The sequence below is a fragment of the Colias philodice genome, chromosome 20 (assembly GCF_061535455.1).
Source record: "Colias philodice isolate Cphi_HAF_F1 chromosome 20, ilColPhil1 Martin Lab GWU primary, whole genome shotgun sequence".
In the NCBI taxonomy this organism is placed as follows: Eukaryota; Metazoa; Arthropoda; class Insecta; order Lepidoptera; family Pieridae; genus Colias; species Colias philodice.
The window spans coordinates 2,177,678-2,195,953 of NC_143105.1; the positions used below are offsets into that span (position 1 = coordinate 2,177,678).

Sequence of the window (18,276 nt, forward strand, 5' to 3'; positions counted from 1 at the left end):
TTAGGTCCGCGATTTTTGTAAATGAAACTCCACTGAGAGTCCGGTCTATACTTATTTATTGTTTCACGCATTACAGTCTTATCACTTGAGGGTTTTCGTTCATTTACATTAAATAAACTCAATTAAGGCGATAGTTTTATATTTTTGTAAAACCTATGCTAATATTATAAACTATAAAGCTGTAGATTTTGTTTGTTTGTTTGTTTGAACGCGCTAAACTCAGGATTCACGCGTCCGATTTTTAAAATTATTTCTCTGTTAGATAGTCCATTTATCGAGAAAGGCTATAGGCATATGCCATCACGCTAAGACCATTAGGAGCGGAGCAATGCGGGTAAAACCGCGGGGCACAGCTTGTATCAAATGTAAAACGTGGAAGTAATTAATTCAATTAGGTGTTGATAGATGAAACACCTTGCGTCAATTGATGGTGTCAATTAATGAACATTAAACACCCATAAACTTGGAAATTACCTTTACTTATCCATACTCCATACTAATATTATAAATGCGAAAGTAACTCTGTCTGTCGGTCTGTCTGTTACTCAATCTCGCCTCAACTACTGAACCAATTTGCATGAAATATATATATAGGTATAGAGATATTTTGATACCCGAGAAAGGACATAGGATAGGTTTTATCCCGGAAATCCTACGGGAACGTTTATCTTCGAAAACGCGGGCGAAGCCGCGGGCGGAAAGCTAGTAATATTATAAATGCGAAAGTAACTCTGTCTGTCTATCTGTTACTCAATCACGCCTAAACTACTGAACCAATTTGGATGAAATAATTTGGTATGGAGATATTTTGATACCCGAGAAAGGACATAGGCTACCTTTTATTGCGAAATATGTACCTCGGGCGAAGCCGGGGCGGACCACTAGTAGAAATTAAAACGTGGTCTGGTAACACCAAGATAAAATCTTATATATAAAATTCTCGTGTCACAATGTTAGTCTGCATACTCCTCCGAAACGGGTGGACCGATTTTCATGAAATTTTCTGTGCATATCGGGTAAGTCTGAGAATCGGCCAACATCTATGTTTCATATGTACCACGGGCGAAGCCGGGGCGGGCCGCTAGTGAATTATATAAAAGCGTCTGTGCCAAGCCCACATATCAGAAGTGAAACTTCTTTGGCAAGATTCAAAGATACCAAATTCGTCGCCTTAATCCATGACGTGACGGTATGGCCATGAAATTTTACTCTCAACGCGCCTAAAGAGGTTTCACAACAAAAGTGGTCTAGAAACACCAAGATAGATGAAATTCACTGTATTGTAGGTAGCTACATATACATATTTTCATTGATGTTATGTGTAGGTAAATATATTATGTAAATAATCTGAATATGACATTGTTAATTGTTTAGAGGTAGAATTGTAAGATGATAATTAACCTTGGTCTAAATGTAACTTTAACGCCGCAGTACCGTCTCATAGACGTTAAAAATTAAATTGAAATAAAATAATATAAATTAAACAATACTATGCTGTAACGGTTTTACAAATTGATTCATACATGTTTTAGAACAATTTATTACAGATAAAATAAAACTACTGTCCTTAATTTAATAATAATCAACATTTATTCATGAATACACTATAATTGCTTAGCTAAATTTAGGAACTCTTTTTTATATAAATCTACTCATCAATCGACAAATGAACTTAAATAATCGTTACTTCTTTGTATTATAATTAAAAAATAACAAAAATAATTCGTCTTTCTTCAATAACAAAAAAAATGACAAGGCACATATTCGGTACATTTTCAACGTCGTAGTATACAGCAGGGATGTAACGGAGGTAGTTTTATCGGAACCGAAATCGGAATCGGAGTTTTCAAATTTGGTTTATCGGAATCGGAATCGAAATCGGAATCGGAATCGGAGGCAGGGTCAGTTTGTTTAAGGACAAATAAAACATGATTTATAGTCAATTCTTTTCATTTTTATTTTTTATTATAAAATAAAAAACAACTGTGAAAAAAATTGGCATAATTCCAAATTAACAAAAGATAAAATTAATGAATTTAAAGTTTAATTAAAATTAAAACCCAAAGTAGCGTGTTATATTTGGTGACATTACAATAAATGAACAATAGCTAAAGCAAATTAAATCAAAATGGACTCCAAAAGTAATGTATTGTACTTTATGAACAAGGTCTTGCAAAGCAATCATTTCCGAAATTAATCTGTCAATTTTCCTTAGATTTAGCATGAGAAGTGCACCATTTTGTATTCTTCAGCAAAGTTTCTTTTAAAGTCATTTGTTTTTTAGCATCCTGAAGGGGCGTCGAAGTCGAAGGCTGTACAGTATCTTTTTTTTCAGTTTCTGACTTAATGAATTCTTCATATTCAGTGGCATGGACAGACTTCAAATGACTTTTTAAGGACGTTGTCGTACCTCCCTTTCTTGAATACGTCTTCATACACAGTTTACACTTTGCGGAATCTGAATTAACTTCATTGAAGTAGTTCCAAATACAACTGGACTTAGGTTTCATTATCCCACACAAAAACAGATCACTTTCATTGATAATAAGCCGCAAAAATCAAAACAATTATCTATAACCTATAAACGTGTCTTGGGCGTAACAAATAATAACAACTAACAAGTGAAAAAATAATTGATGATAGAGTGCACGTAGTGGGGGTCGGGGGATTCCCCGCGCGACATGTATGAACCTGTTCGGCACAGGCCGTCGCGCACCGCCCGCTTTGTTTCGTTCGACCTCCGATTAACATCCGATACAAAAGTATCGGAACCGAAGTCGGAACCGAAAGTGTAATAATAATCGGAAGTTCCGACTTAACGGAACCGGAATCGAAGCTCCGTTACATCTCTGGTATACAGTCATTGCATATTTGAAGACAGCATGTAAGACACATTGGCTTGCTGTATTGATAGCAATAGTACTTTGTTCTTCTTTTTAGGCGACTTGGACATATTGCACACGTCTTCCGAGTTCCAGGTTCCTTATTATCTGGGCTTTTTAGAGACGGAGGAGGTTCAGGCATGTCGGTTGGTCCAATGCAGTGCCGGTGGAGAAGTTGATCTTTCAACTGGGGTTCTTTCCCGTTTCCTTGGCATACTCCTAGCTAGCATAGGTGTTTGTGGCATACTCTTTGGTGCAGATTCCTTTTTTCTAGGCATTCTGCGAAATTGAATAAAATTAAAACCGATGTGACGTCAACGAGACCCTATGTGGCTACCTACGTAAACACAGAGGTGACGACCAATAGACATGCTTAGTTTTTGTACATAAACACCGTACTTACGTCTGTGAGACGCCGATCGCTCCTGTGGGAACACCTGTGCACTCGTCGCGCTCGCGGCCGCGACTGGCGGCAACAAGATGGCGGGATAGGAAGGTAGCGGGAGGGGTAACGCTGCGCGTCGCGTTTTTTGAAAAATATTGTCATAATAAAAATAATGACGTCTGTGAGACGTATACCACGTCAAAGGTTAATAAGGGTGCACTTAGTGGCATGTTTCTAATTAATGATTATGGCAGGAATAGGTAATTAAGGTTTAGATAATAGGTATCTAGTAATTAGGCGTCATAGTTGTTTATTAATTATAAAAAAACAAGCAATGTTAATTAACTAAAATCTTTATTTTTTGAACGAAAATATGTCTAGGTTGTCTCTCTTGTGAAAATCACTCAGTGTAATGTAAGAAAATATGTCAAAAACGTAATATGCTAGTTTTCCGCCCGCTTAATAAAGAAATACCCGCATAGTTCCCGTGCTCTTAGAATTTCCAGGATAAGACCCTCCCTAAAAGCTTTCTCACGTCTCTAGCTATTTCTGTACTAAATTTCATCCAAATCGGTTCTGTGGTTAATGTGTGGAGAAGACATAATATACAGTCGGAGTTACTTACGCATTTGTAATTTTAAGAATATGAAGTACTTACTACTTATTACGTGGCTGTTAACATTGAATTCTTTTAATATGTACATTGTACAATTCGATCAGTACAAATCTGCTTTTACTTGGCCTCGGCAATTCTTAAGTGCAAGGCTTGTGACGTCATTAGTAAATACTAAATGGTATTACAATATGTACATATCTAGTGTAAAGTATTATCTGATTGTAACGAAGATTAGAAGGTAAATGTGTAAAAATAGTTGATTCTTGAAACTGTAGTCGTTTCAATGTTATTGTAAGGGATTACTTGATGTTTATTTGTTAAACATGCAATAAATTTAATTGCATGTTACTTCATGATAAAACGGAATTAATTATGACCTTTGAATATTTGCACATTTCTCGACTTTCTGGCTATATCGATCATCAGACCAATGCAGTATCTACCACGCTTATTCTTATATGTATATATAAAAATGAATCGCAAAATGTGTTGGTAAGCGGATAACTCGAGAACGGCTGAACCGATTTCGATAATTCTTTTTTTATTATATTACTTGAAGTACGAGGATGGTTTTTATGTAGAGAAAACGTAAATATGTACCACGGGCGAAGCCGGGGTGGACCGCTAGTCTTATATATAAAAATGAATCGCAAAATGTGTTGGTAAGCGCATAACTCGAGAACGGCTGAACCGATTTCGATAATTCTTTTTTTAATATATTCCTTGAAGTACGAGGATGGTTCTTATGTAGAGAAAACGTAAACATGTACCACGGGCGAAGCCGGGGCGGACCGCTAGTAGTTCTATATTATTGAGCTTTTGAGCACGTGATATTCGTATAAAAAGAAACGTATGCGAAACCAATTCAGTAGCATTTTCAATTTCAGTTGCGATAACGAGAAGTAATAAAATAGGAACATGTTAAATAAAATATGGATTTAAAATCGTAGACGTATTTTACCTATTTATGTGTATAAATTGCTTTTCAGTCATTGCGATGACTTTTATTTACAATTAAAATTCTCGTATATTGCCTACTGTCATATTACTGCCTCCTTGAGTCTTAAATAGACTACACTGTCCATTCAGTCGTGTTGCAAAATCATCGGTGCAGCAACAATTTAAATCGATTAATAATCATGCAACTCTAAATCAGTATTATGCTAAGAAATTTTGCATAACTGATCGCAATTAGAAACAGGATTAACGGCTTTTGGGTTATGTTTACGTGATTTGTATTTATCTTGATCATGTTATGTTCTTTGAGTTGTGATTCATGAGGTAATATAATTTGCACTTTGCAGTATAAGAAAATGAACTGTAATTTTTGTTAAGTATGTAGTTTGAATTAAATCTGTCCGTTCAATATCTAAAGAGTCTAAAGAAGTCGGTTACTAATAAACATACAAACTCACAAACATACAAATGCTAATATAAGCGCGTTAAAAATATTTGTATTTAAACAAACACGATTTATTTACCAATATCAATACGCAATGCACGTAAAAACATAATTTCATAACAGCCGGTAACACAGCGATTAGAATGCGCGCGCGCCGAAAGTGTGTCGGCCAGTGAGAGGTTACGGTGACCTTGGCCGAGATGCAGTATAAACCGGCTAGATGGATTGGTAGGTTGAGAGTATGTAAAGGAAGGGATAAGGGGGTTTTTGCACTTGTCCGGGTTGTAATCTGGGGGGTAACCCGAGTTGGTGAAGTTGGTGGGTTTGTGTTTATCCAGGTTGTAATTGAGATAATATAAGCGGTTCAGACAAACCGGCAAGAATTGGTTGATTCTGTGTGTGTAGGGGACGGAATAAATCCAAAAATTCCAAATTATTTCTTTCTTTTATTTACAGGCCTAAAACTAATTTGTGATTGGAGTACTCCTAGTAAGCAAATAAAATGTTTTTGTCAGGACTCAGGAGGTTCCGCTCTGGGGATATAGGGGGATATTTTGTTTCTGGAAGTAAGAAGGAAACCGGGTTGGTGAACTACTAGTTACGTATCATAGATGAATAAATAAAAAATCTAAATATCTAAATAAACTACATATAAAGTAAAACCAGTTTCTAGCACCAGTAACAAACATCCTACTACTATATGCCTATACAGGGTGTCCCACTATTGGTATACTAAGCGCGAAGGGACTTGTAGTTTTGCATACACTGATCACGTAAAAAATACTTAAAAAAGAAAATTACATCAAAATTTTTTCGCTGAATTTTTCCTGAAAATCTATGTTTTCTTCTCTAGCTTCGCGCAGCCGGCATATACCGCTCCTCTAATGTGAGCATTTTGTCTATGAAAACATAATCTTAAACGATAGCTCACGTGCTGGTGGCAAAGTTGGGTGGGTTGCTTGTTATGGGTGTACACATAGAGTTTTAAGAATTCATCTTTTTGAAAAAAAAATGCGTCAGGAATTTTTTAATTATTTTTTACGTACTCAGCGTATTCAAAACTATAACCCCCTTTGAGCTTAGTATACCAACAGTGGGACACCCTGTATATGATTATATAGGTACATATATATTTTTATCTGCACCTTTATGTTGTGTAATAATTGTATTTTAAGGTATATCCATAACACAATTTTGCAATTTTGAAAGTAATATACCTATGTACAAATATTTTAACACATATGTATCAAAAATAGACTGTTTATTTCCGTAAAATATAATTAACACACAATTTTGAATAGGTATATCATTATACGAAAACTTGTACAACGTTTACAAGTATAAATTATGTAATGTACAAAATTATGTAGAATTCCATGATATGATTGCGTGAGTTGAATCTTTTGTAATTAAGACAATCTACGTGGGTAAGTAACAAGGGACAGGGCCAGATAGAAAGCTCTACGTGCATGCAAGATAGGGTCAGAGTTTAGCTTCCTAATTACGTCACATGTTTCTCTTTTTGGCACAAGATAAAACTAATTGGTGAGCAACTGTTTATAATTAGATGAGGTTGATGATTGATGAATGCCATTGATAAGCATGTCTTTATTACAATGTAAATTAACTGTTTGTAATTACAATTGTTTATACTAGTAGTGCTAATAGCGCCATAACATAAACGTTAATATTGAACGATTTCCACAAGCAATCACCTAACTTCCTATGTTCTATATGGGAACAAATTTCTTCTGCGCCTTCGTTAACAATAGTCCCATTCAAGTCAATGCAATGCCACATAATTGTGCGACTCTTGCGGAAGCGCAATTAGGTAAGATCGAAAAAACTAGGTTACAAACATTATAATCGCGTCTTTGTTCGCAGATCCGGGCCGACGAAGCCCAGACGACCCGATCGAGCGGTGTACGTGCCGCGGGCCTTGCGTGCGACGGAAAACACGACGGACGAAAACAAACCGCTGGAGAATAAGAGAACAAGCCACAGCGCAGACGGGAAGTGTCCCAAATCGCCCGCTTCCAAAGAGAAATCCGCTCACGGTACACCGAAAAAATCTCTCAACAAGAATTTCTGCAACGTTTACACGCCGCCGCATCTCAGGAACCAACGATCTGCGCCCAGTATAGAGAACCGGGCCCCCGGCGACCCCGAGCCGACCGTGCCTTCCCTCTGCCCAGTGCCAAACGGTGATAGTGCAATATCGAATAGTGATAATAGTTTTAAAGAATTAGAAGTAGGCGAGAGTTTTTATATAGGAGATTATTTTGCTAATGGACAACTAGGTTTTTATAGTCCCAGTTTTTACGAGTACGCCGAGAGCGAGAACACGGACGACAATTGGAGGACAAATGAATCGGAGGTGAACATGGCCGTGCACGAAACTCAGAGCAATATTATAGATAATAGTGACTATTTGTACGATAAGGATGAGGACGTCGAGAAGAATGAGCTTAAGCGGGCGTCGCAGGAGATAAATAGAAGCAGCAAACGAATAATTAAGCAAAGTTTCGACTCGGACGTTTTAGTAATATCAGATCCGATAGAGGAGTCCCCGAGTCCGGTCAAAGAAGAAACAGAGGTTCAGAAGGAGATTAAAGTTAAGAAAGCAAAACCAAAACTGGAAGCGAAAGTGTCCTTAAAAAGAGAGGAAAATGACTGGGACGCGGTGTTCGACGACAGTGGAGAATGTTTAGATCCATCCTTACTAGAAGAATTAACATCGACTGTAGGCAAAGTGCACATATCCAAAGCGAAGAATAACTACGATCAGTACCAAACGCGTGGACAGGCGTTGTTCAACGGGCCCTTCGATGAAACGTTTGCGCACGTGGTCGAAGTGTATGACTTCCCGAGCGAGTTTAAGACGAACGATCTACTCTCATTGTTCAGTGAATATAAGGATACGGGCTTTGAAATCAAGTGGGTGGACGATACGCACGCCTTGATTGTCTTCAGCAGCGCTAAGATTGGTGAGTTTTTCATATATTACTTTTTAGATAAGTGATTGGGTCAGTATAATTAGCTTTGATACAATAGGTATGTATTTGTTGGTATTGGTTAAAAACTAGGTTTGTTGACATCATATTGACATTAGCATTTTTGCTTTAAACCATCAGGCCCCGTAATCATAGACCGGGAGATACTGACAGAAAATTTCGAGTCATTTGTAACAGGATGGCGGTTCTACAGGGGTCTTAGTACGCAATGACAAAAAGAAAAACGATGGTGTGAACGCTGGTACCGGCGGCTTAGTCGCATGCATTTCCTGAGAACATTTACTATAGTGGTGTTTATTTTTTTTTACACCATATGAAAGTAGAGATTTCAATGAATAAAAGGCAACCCAAGTTTTTGAAAAAAGCTGATATTTTGACGGGTGACTTTTCGATTGAAAATTAGGTTGTTTTTTTGGTATTCATTCAAAATAAGGCGAAAAAATAAATATTTTCAATCAAATAAATTACAGTGTATTTGGGACATAATAAAGTAAGTTTCCACCAAATTTCGTAGAAAAAAAATAAATTTTAAAGTAGATAGAAATAAAAGACCAAAAACTTGGTTTTTTGAATTTTTCACCTAAATTTTTAGGTTATGTGAAAAAATTGTGAATACAAAAGTTGTAGAACTTTTAATTACCTACAACTTTGCCATTGAACTTTTTTCTATAGGACTTGTAGTTTTGTCGGAAATCGAGAGAAACCATTTTTTTCTCTTAAAAGCTCCCCCCTCCCGCTTCCCGAACTCGGATTGACCGTAATTTATTTTTCCTTACATTTTTATCATATTCCCTTCCTTTTCTAATGGGTTTCATCCGACTGCGATTTTTTTTATCTTTTCATTATTTTCAAAGGCTTCTACCCCAGTCTATGAAGGAAACGACGATATTATCTCGGTGCTGAAATACATAATAGAAAACAAATTAACTGAAGTTTACCCCACTATCGAAATAGCCCTGATAGACCGGACTCTCAGTGGAGTTTCGTTTGCAAAAATCGCGGACCTAAATCTGACTTCTGATATATATTGTATAGATCCCAGACATCCTATAGACAGATGTTGCCAACCAGTTTTGTGGTCCCCCTGCCCGCACCCCGGTATTTAAATATGGCATACAAAGAAAAAAATAAAAATTTCCAAAACATGCCGTGTGGGGTATCAAATGAAAGAGCTTATTGAGTAGATCACGAATATATAGCATACTATATACATTTCTTACACTTTCTCTAAGATTTTTTAAAAAATTTACGAAAATGGTCCATTTTTGAGTTAACTTTAAACCACTATAGATTGAAAACTCATGAATATATTTTTTAAATTATTATTTTAAATAATTAACAATAGTCCATTGTTTACGATTCAATATTTCGTACAGTGAAATAGTTGCATGGGGGAGTGGGGGGAGCATTGAAAGATGGCGAGTATATTTTCAAGTTCATATAGTATATAGTTATTTTCATCAAATCCACCACATAGCTCACTTATATTATATTACGAACTATTGAATCATAAACAATGGACTATTGTTAATTATTTAAAATAATAATTTAAAAAATATATTCATGAGTTTTCAATCTATAGTGGTTTAAAGTTAACTCAAAAATGGACCATTTTCGTAAATTTTCTAAAAAATCTTAGAGAAAGTGTAAGAAATGTATATAGTATGCTATATATTCGTGATCTACTCAATACGCTCTTTCATTTGATACCCCACACGGCATGTGTTGGAAATTTTTATTTTTTTCTTTGTATGCCATATTTAATTACCGGGGTGCGGGCAGGGGGACCACAAAACTGGTTGGCAACATCTGTCTATAGGATGTCTGGGATCTATACAATATACATCAGAAGTCAGATTTAGGTCCGCGATTTTTGCAAACGAACATCTCCTTGGAGCCTGCTCTATGAGAATTATTGCCACCACACCTGTGACAGTTGCGTCTGCTGAAAGGAGTTTTTCGAGGCTTAAAATTATTAAAACATATTTGAGGAATTCGATGACACAAGATCGGCTTTCAGCCCTTGCTATTCTTTCAATCGAAAGTGACGTAGCTCATTCGTTGGATTATTGTGCTTTAATTAAAGATTTTAGCCTTAGGAAAAGCCGCAAACATCAATTTTAAAATTTATCATCTCTGTATTTGTTAATTTGGTAAATCTTTCTATGTATAAATATACAGGGTGTCCCAAAAAGTAGTGATATACTGAAGCTAGGAGGTAGAGGACCTAGAGGGCTATCCGAATCACCCCCATGTATGTTATGCGATTTTTCGTATTTTCGGAGTTATGACATTTTTTTCAATTTTTCATCTATCGCTGAGTACGATGAGATTTTTATTTATGGTGACGTCAATTATTGCGAAAGATGCTTGATTTTTTTTGTGTGCTAAGCTGAAAGATAGGCCAATTCAGTATGGCAACATTTACTATCGTTAGATCTTTGAATGGAATAAAAAAAGAATTAAATTCCAAGAAAGATAAAATTACCCAGTATGTTCACCACTTCAAGGGCCCGTAAAAAAATAAAATCACATAAAAAAAGTTTTCCGTTTGGCTTTTAAAAACTTGCTCTATCAGGTAGCTACCCTGAAAATTTAATTTTTTTATTCAGAAGGCTTCAATCGAAAAATTGAAATCTAAATTTGGTAAGTGCAAAAATTGAATTAACATGATGATTAATAAAAACAAATTAAAACCAATAAAAAGGTGTTTAATTACCAGAAATTTTTAAAATGACGCCGCTGTTGCTCAGTGCAAGTGCGACATCACCGTAAAAAGTTGTCTTTTAAATGTCTGAATGCCCTTTTATCGTTTCTAATGGTTTCTTCTGCTACTATGAATTTCCGGGTTATTTCGTCCAAATTGTGGCAGTCTCTCGCCTTTGTAGTATCCCCACGGAAAAAAATCAATAGGGTTTATGTCCGGGGACCGTGGAGGCCAGGCTAAAGGGCAAAGATATCTTGAAAGATGGATTGGTCGTTGCAGCCTGCGCATGCGCCGGTGACGCCTGCCTTAAAGCCTGGCCTCCACGGTCCCTCAACCTAAACCCCATTGATTTGTATCAATGGGGATACCAAAAAGACCTCGGCTACTTGAGAGAATGCCACAATTTGGAAGAAATAACCCGGAAATAATAAAAATGATAAAAGGGCATTCAGACATTTAAAAGACAACTTTTACGGTGATGTCGCACTTGCATTGAGCAACAGCGGGATTATTTAAAAAAAATCTGGTAAGTAATTAAACACCTATTTATTGGTTTTAATGATCACCATGTTAATAAAATTTTTGCACTTACCATATTTAGATTTCAATTTTTCGATTGAAGCCTTCTGAATAATAAAATGAAATTTTTAGGGTTGCTACCTGATAGATAGAGCAAGTTTTTAAAAGCCAAATGGAAAACTTTTTTTATGTGACTTTATTTTTTATGGGCCCTTGAAGTTGTGAACATACTGGGTAATTTCATATTTCTTGGCATTTAATTCTTTTTTTATTCCATTCGAAGATCTAACGATAGTAAATGTTACCATACTGAATTGGCCTCTCTTTCAGCTTAGCACACATAAAAAATCAAGCATCTAGCGCAATAATTCACGTCACCATAAATAAAAATCTCATCGTACTCAGCGATAGATGAAAAATTGAAAAAAATGTCATAACTCCGAAAATACGAAAAATCGCATAACATACATGGGGGTGATTCGGATAGCCCTCTAGGTCCTCTACCTCCCAGCTTCCGTTCATCACTACTTTTTGGGACACCCTGTATAAATATTATAAAACTCAAATTTTATTCATTTGTATAACTTTATCATTTCTCCTCAAATATGAAAAATACCTAAACCAAACAACCAGACCTACTTTCGCATCACATACATTTCACAAAGAGCAAAGGGCCTCGCAAAGGGCCTGCCGCCCGGAGCCTCGCAATGGGTAAGGCCGCCGCTGCCTATAGCTACTCCGGTACGATTAATTATTAGCGAGTACATAGATTGCAGCGATCTAGAAACGCATCGAGGTGGAACGATGAACATGCAATGTAGTTGCATAAGATTATCTGCTTGTTTGAATGTTTAAAATGATTTCTGAATAGTTTTAATGTGTCTGTCGAAAATTAGGGAATGTACTTATGACTTAGTTCCACCCGCAACATCGCCCGCGTGCTGAAAGCAAATTTCATCAGGATTGTTTCATTTAGTAAAAAGCAGCTATTTTAATAGGACAAACAGTCACTCCAATTTTATTATTAGTAATGATGAAAAAGCCTTTTCGTAGTAGACTAACTTTATTTTTTCACACTGTTCGCAGCACAGAATAGTAAAACAATTATTAAGATGGCGTTCCAAGAGAATTTTACTATCTATATTTTAACAACATGCATAAGTATAATATTGTCAAGTTTTTCAGAGCACATATTCAAATGTAATATAAATAAATTAGCACGTGGGATACATTGATAACTATAGAATAGAAGCATGGCGGATAGAAATTTCTATTATCGTAAGTTCTCCCACGAAGTAATCTGCAAAGATGGTAGGATAATTAATTAAGATACATTTGATATTAATGATTATTTTAATAGTAATTAAATATATGTTTGTTTCAAAGGTATTTAACCTATAGGTTAAATAGCTATTACAAATTAATTTACATCATCATTCAATTATTTTTATAGCGTCCCTATTTATAAATGTTCCTATTTAATAAAATTTAAAAATGCCGAAAATAAAATTAATTTTCATTATAATACATACCCCAACCGCATCCCACCCGCCTATCAGCTGTATATACAGAGGGAGCTGTATACAAAAAAATCCTAACCCGCCACAAATCCACAATACTATCCATTCATTACGCTACACCCTTTTTTTTTAAGTGGGGAAATCTTGCATAGCTACCCACGGCCTCCGGGGAAAGGGCCGTGGGTTATATCGGATTCCTACCGACCAAAACCCCACTGTGTTCCGTCAAGTCGCATCAACGACGGGGCCTGCGCGGGTTTAGATTACGCTACACCCTGAATAATAGCGGTCTAAGCTCGGTTTAACTTGTATCTTGTAATATCAGTATATTTAGTTAGGTAACCTCAATTTCGTATTTTTCAGAAGGTATTGGTGGAAATTTCTGCCACAGTATCGTCTACCTACAGTTACTGTATTATCCATTAATTACGCCACACCCTGTATAATAGCTATCTGAGCTCGGGTTAACTTGTAATATTGACGCAATATATTACGTGCGTTTTGACGTAACCGGTGCGCTAATGTTTATTATCGATATGATATGGTTAGAATATTCGTAATATTGTGTTTTTATTTGTAGTTTTTAGATTTTTTACAAGGGGCTGATATACCTACAATTTAATCTAAAGCTCGGTTAATTATTTTTATTTTAGGAAATATTAACGATTTTAAGTATAAGTTTCTGGTAACATTATCGATTTGATCGAATCAGTTGTTCTAATTGTCTATGGTTATTGTTATTTAGGCCGCAGATCGGGTATTTGGAGATCTACGTTCTATTATTTGGAGTTGAAATGTTATTTGGAAAATTGTGATTTTATTCCGTATACATTGTACAATCACATTACGAATCAGAAGCGCGAAAGCTATCATCGAAGTATTCGTATTGTCAACGAAAGCATTTGCCTGGGAATTTGAAAAGCGCTCCTGTCGTTTGGAAAAGGATCTTTTTTTTTACATATAAAAAAACTAGTTCATTTTACTTCTGGTAGCGTAGTTGGTTGTGACTTGTGATCCTTAATTATATATGCCAGTGCTATATGACTAGACTACAGGTATGACGAAAAGTGATGGTGAAATTTCCAAAAACATACATTTATCTATTTTAATATATCTTTCTTTATTCCTAAAAAATACATTTGTCCCTATAAGGAAATGCTTACATAAGTCTTGTAATCATCGTTTTTCAAATTTTAATACATTCAAACATTTATCGACCATAAACAAACTAAAATAGCATGGACCGTATATAATCTGTGACAACTGACAACTTTCAATTTCATGCCGCATGCTACTTTTTAGTATACATACTGTGTAAGTGTGTATACTGTATACATAGCTATACTGTTTGTGGCGCGTGCGCATCGCCTTGAACTTGGAATTGTTTCGTTAATTAGTTTGCATATCGTATTACGTGATGTTTGCTTTTTTCACCTGTGTGTTCGTATGTTTATTATTTTCTATGTAACCCACACCTATAGGCTCGATTTTGAACGAATGAATGAAAAATTATTTATGGTACAGTGTACACTGTACACCATATAGGCTACATTTTAAAAACTTGACAATTTTTTACCCACTTTAAAGGGATGGATTTAATTCAAATTTTATACACTTATAAAGGATCGATGACAATACAATAATTTAAAGAGTTAGTTTTTAAAGTTTAGTTTTTTTAACTATATTTAATTTTGTTACTTATTGTGTGGTCGGTTAACATGGATTTGGAAGGATCGAAAGGAAGTGTTGGAATTGTTGTTGTGTTGAAAAAGTTATTGTTAAAGTTAATAATAAAATGCATTTATTTTATAATAGAATTCATTTCGTCAAAACAATGGTACCAATCGCTTCCCACATTCAACAATGATTATCGATGATTGTTCTCTCGACTGTTTGTCTCAACGTTCACTTCCATGTTTGTTACGTGTATTATTGCAATGTAATTGGGTCGTGAATCGTGATGTCTAGATGGTGTGTCGTGATTATAAATATAAAAATATAAAATAAATAAATAATTCGGGTCAATTTTCACACACGGCTCAATATAATCCCATACTAAGCTTTCGTTTGTGTTATGGAAACCAGATGGCTGATAAACATACATATATAATTTTATATAAATACTAATCTAAATAATTAACACCTAGACACAGAGCAAACATCTATGTTCATCACACAAATATTTGCCCCGGCTTATGCTGCTTTTTCACCAGAGATGGGCGAGGATGCATCGCGAGGGATGTGCTTGTAAAGAACCAATCAAATCGCATCGTTTAGTAAGCGAATGATAGAATATTTCTTAATAAATAAGAATGACTTAACACTCTTGGAGTGATTGGACAACATTTTGATTGGTATTCTGCCCTTTTATAGAAGTAATTTACTGTAATATAATCTCTAATAGAGTGCAGCAATTGCAAGGATCATACAAATAGGTTCAGACATTTTAAATTCTAATTCTATATGATTGATAGTTAATACGAGATGACTATTACATTATCTGTGCTATTACTAATGTGATCATTGCAATAGGTTAACTATAAGTTGCACAATCGAAACATACCTTGTAAGGCTTAATAGTTTTGTAGATAGACGTTAGTCAATAGTATCCAAAAGGTCAACGACTTCCTTGTTTGAATAATAGGAAACTTAACTCATAGAAACGTTGCCTGTGTCCTGGCTTTGTCGAGGCTGAACGGGAATAAAAACAAAATGGCCTATCTAATCTAAATCAGATTTTTCTACTAGAAAGGAATAATTATCAAAATCGATTAAGTACTTTTTCGTTTAAAAGTAAACCTCTTTTATAATATGTATTACGATATCGACGATTATCATTCAACTAACTTTCCGCCTGCGGCAAAAAAACCCGCATAGTTCCCGTTCCCGTGGGATTTACGGGATTGCGTCATTTCCCCGGGATAAAAAGTAGCCTATCTCTCAAGTTGGATCGAACTGCACATGGTGTGCGAATTTTATTATAATCGGTTAAGTGGTTTAGGAGTCCATTGAGGACAAACATTGTGACACGAGATTTATACAGGGTGTAATCGTTAAGTGTGCACAGGCGATTTTTCCGTAAGTATTACAGATAACAAAAAACTTTAAACTGATATCGAAAGTACTTAACCTAATGAGTAAAATGGCGGTAATAAATTTTTAAAATTAAATCGAGAAATATCAAAAAAATTATCTTTAAACCCTCCCATACATTAAGTATAAGAAGAAGAATATCTTTATTGAAAAAAGTAAAATAATACATTTAAAATTTGGGGAAACTAAAGCCTGTGTTAGTTGGAAACTGTGTTACAGGCTTTAGAATCCCTTCACAATTTTTGTAGATTGCCTTTTTCAACTTAAAATATAATTAAATTACAATTTAAACAAAGAAAAAAAAGATTGCATGCATGAAAGTTTGTGTGTGTGTGTGTGTTTGTGTGTGAGTGTGTGTGTGTTTGTGTGTGTATGTGTGTAATAAAATAATATTTTTTATTAAATATACGACCGTAATAGATTCTCTGTGGCTTCGTAATCTAACTTGTTAAGAATAATTAATAGTTCTTTTTTAAATTTATGATTCGAATATTTTTTAACTACTTTTACGTTATTACCAAATAAGCCATTATACAGGGTGTAATCGTTAAGTGTGCACAGGCGATTATTCCGTAACTATTACAGATATCAAAAAACTTTAAACTGATATCGAAAGTACTTAACCTAATGAGTAAAATGGCCATAATAAATTTTTAAAAATAATACGAGAAATATCTAAAAAATTAACTTTAAACCCTCCCATACATTTAGTATGAGATATGAATATCCCATGTACATGGGTTGATCCAAAAGTAATGATAATCAATATTAAACAAGGTCATTACAGTTAAAATAATTATGTATTTCTCTAGATAGTCTTCTAACTAGATAATATACTACGATATTTTTTTTCCTTAACTTAGAAAAAAAAAAACTTTGACTTCATCTACAAAAACCCCTCAAAATCGGCCATCACTTCGCTGTCGTCTTAAAATTTCTTGTATCGACGGTGTTTCTTGTGCCGAGGTAAGAGATAGAATTAACTAGGAGCTAGATCTTACAAACAGGGTGGGCGTTCAAGCATTTTCAATGCCGACTTTTGATTGGCAGCCATCGCAACTGACGCTTTGTGATCTGGTGCGTTGTCTTGGTGAACCAACATTCAAGACCGAAGTTTGCCATGTCTCTTTTTCTTACTAACCTACCCGCAATCTTTTAATTTGGTCTGTGTAGTAAGAGCCCTGTGTAGTAGTGGCTACCTTCTTAAAATATTCCACATTTCTTCAGCGTCCCAAAAAACTACGGCTTTAATCTATCCCACTAATTTTCACTTTGAAAATCTTCACCGTCACTTTGGAAGCTCGCATCCAGGCCATTGATTGTTTCTTGGTTTCAGCATAAACATGGTGAACCCAGGTAACGCCCATGGTCACAAATCGTGACAAAAAATTATCCTGATCTCATTAAAAATTTAGAAATTCACCCTCTAAATGTCGAATCGTTGTTTCTTCTTTTCGTCGGGAAACATTCTGGCTCGCACTGTTCACATTAAAATTAATGTTAATACTTGGAAACGTGGCCTGTAGATATAATTTTTTTGTGATAACTTAGTGATTACATGAGCAAGCATAAAACATTTATTTTATATTTTTATGTGCACAGGAAATACCCAATTATCATTACTTTTGGATCAACCTATACATTTAATATGAAAGATATTAGCTTTTTTTTTGTTTTTTTTGGTTTTCTGCTTTAATTACTTCGCAAATTTGGAGGGAAGTTCATTTAGAAACTGTAAATAGACCTCCTCATTGTATTGCACAATAAGGACGTCACTTCGAAAATCTACTATGAATACAAAATGTATGGGAAATAAATTGTATGGGAGCGTTTAATGTAACATTTTTGGTTATTTCTCGTTTTATTTTTAAAAATTTATTATGGCCATTTTACTCATTAGGTTAAGTACTTTCGATATCAGTTTAAAGTTTTTTGATATCTGCAATAGTTACGGAATAATCGCTTGTGCACACTTAACGATTACACCCTGTATATCTTAGGAGTAAAGAACTCTGAACTTCTACTACCGAACGCAGTATTAAACGTTGGAACAGGAACCCGCTCCAATCGTTTGTCACATTGTGAGAGTGTCGGTACAATGTATCGATGAAATTTGCAAGTATGAAATATGAATATCC

General features: G+C 35.1%; 1 protein-coding gene across 2 annotated transcripts in view; it reads left to right on the plus strand.

Annotated features, from left to right (window-relative positions):
* The window catches only part of LOC149479285 (uncharacterized), a 45,282-nt gene that overhangs the window by 15,230 nt on the left and 11,776 nt on the right, over positions 1–18,276 (plus strand). For both annotated transcript variants that reach the window (XM_089707853.1, XM_089707852.1), the window contains exon 5: positions 7,170–8,272. In XM_089707853.1, coding sequence (XP_089563979.1) covers positions 7,170–8,272 — 1,103 coding nt within the window. The remainder of the gene's footprint in view (positions 1–7,169; positions 8,273–18,276) is intronic.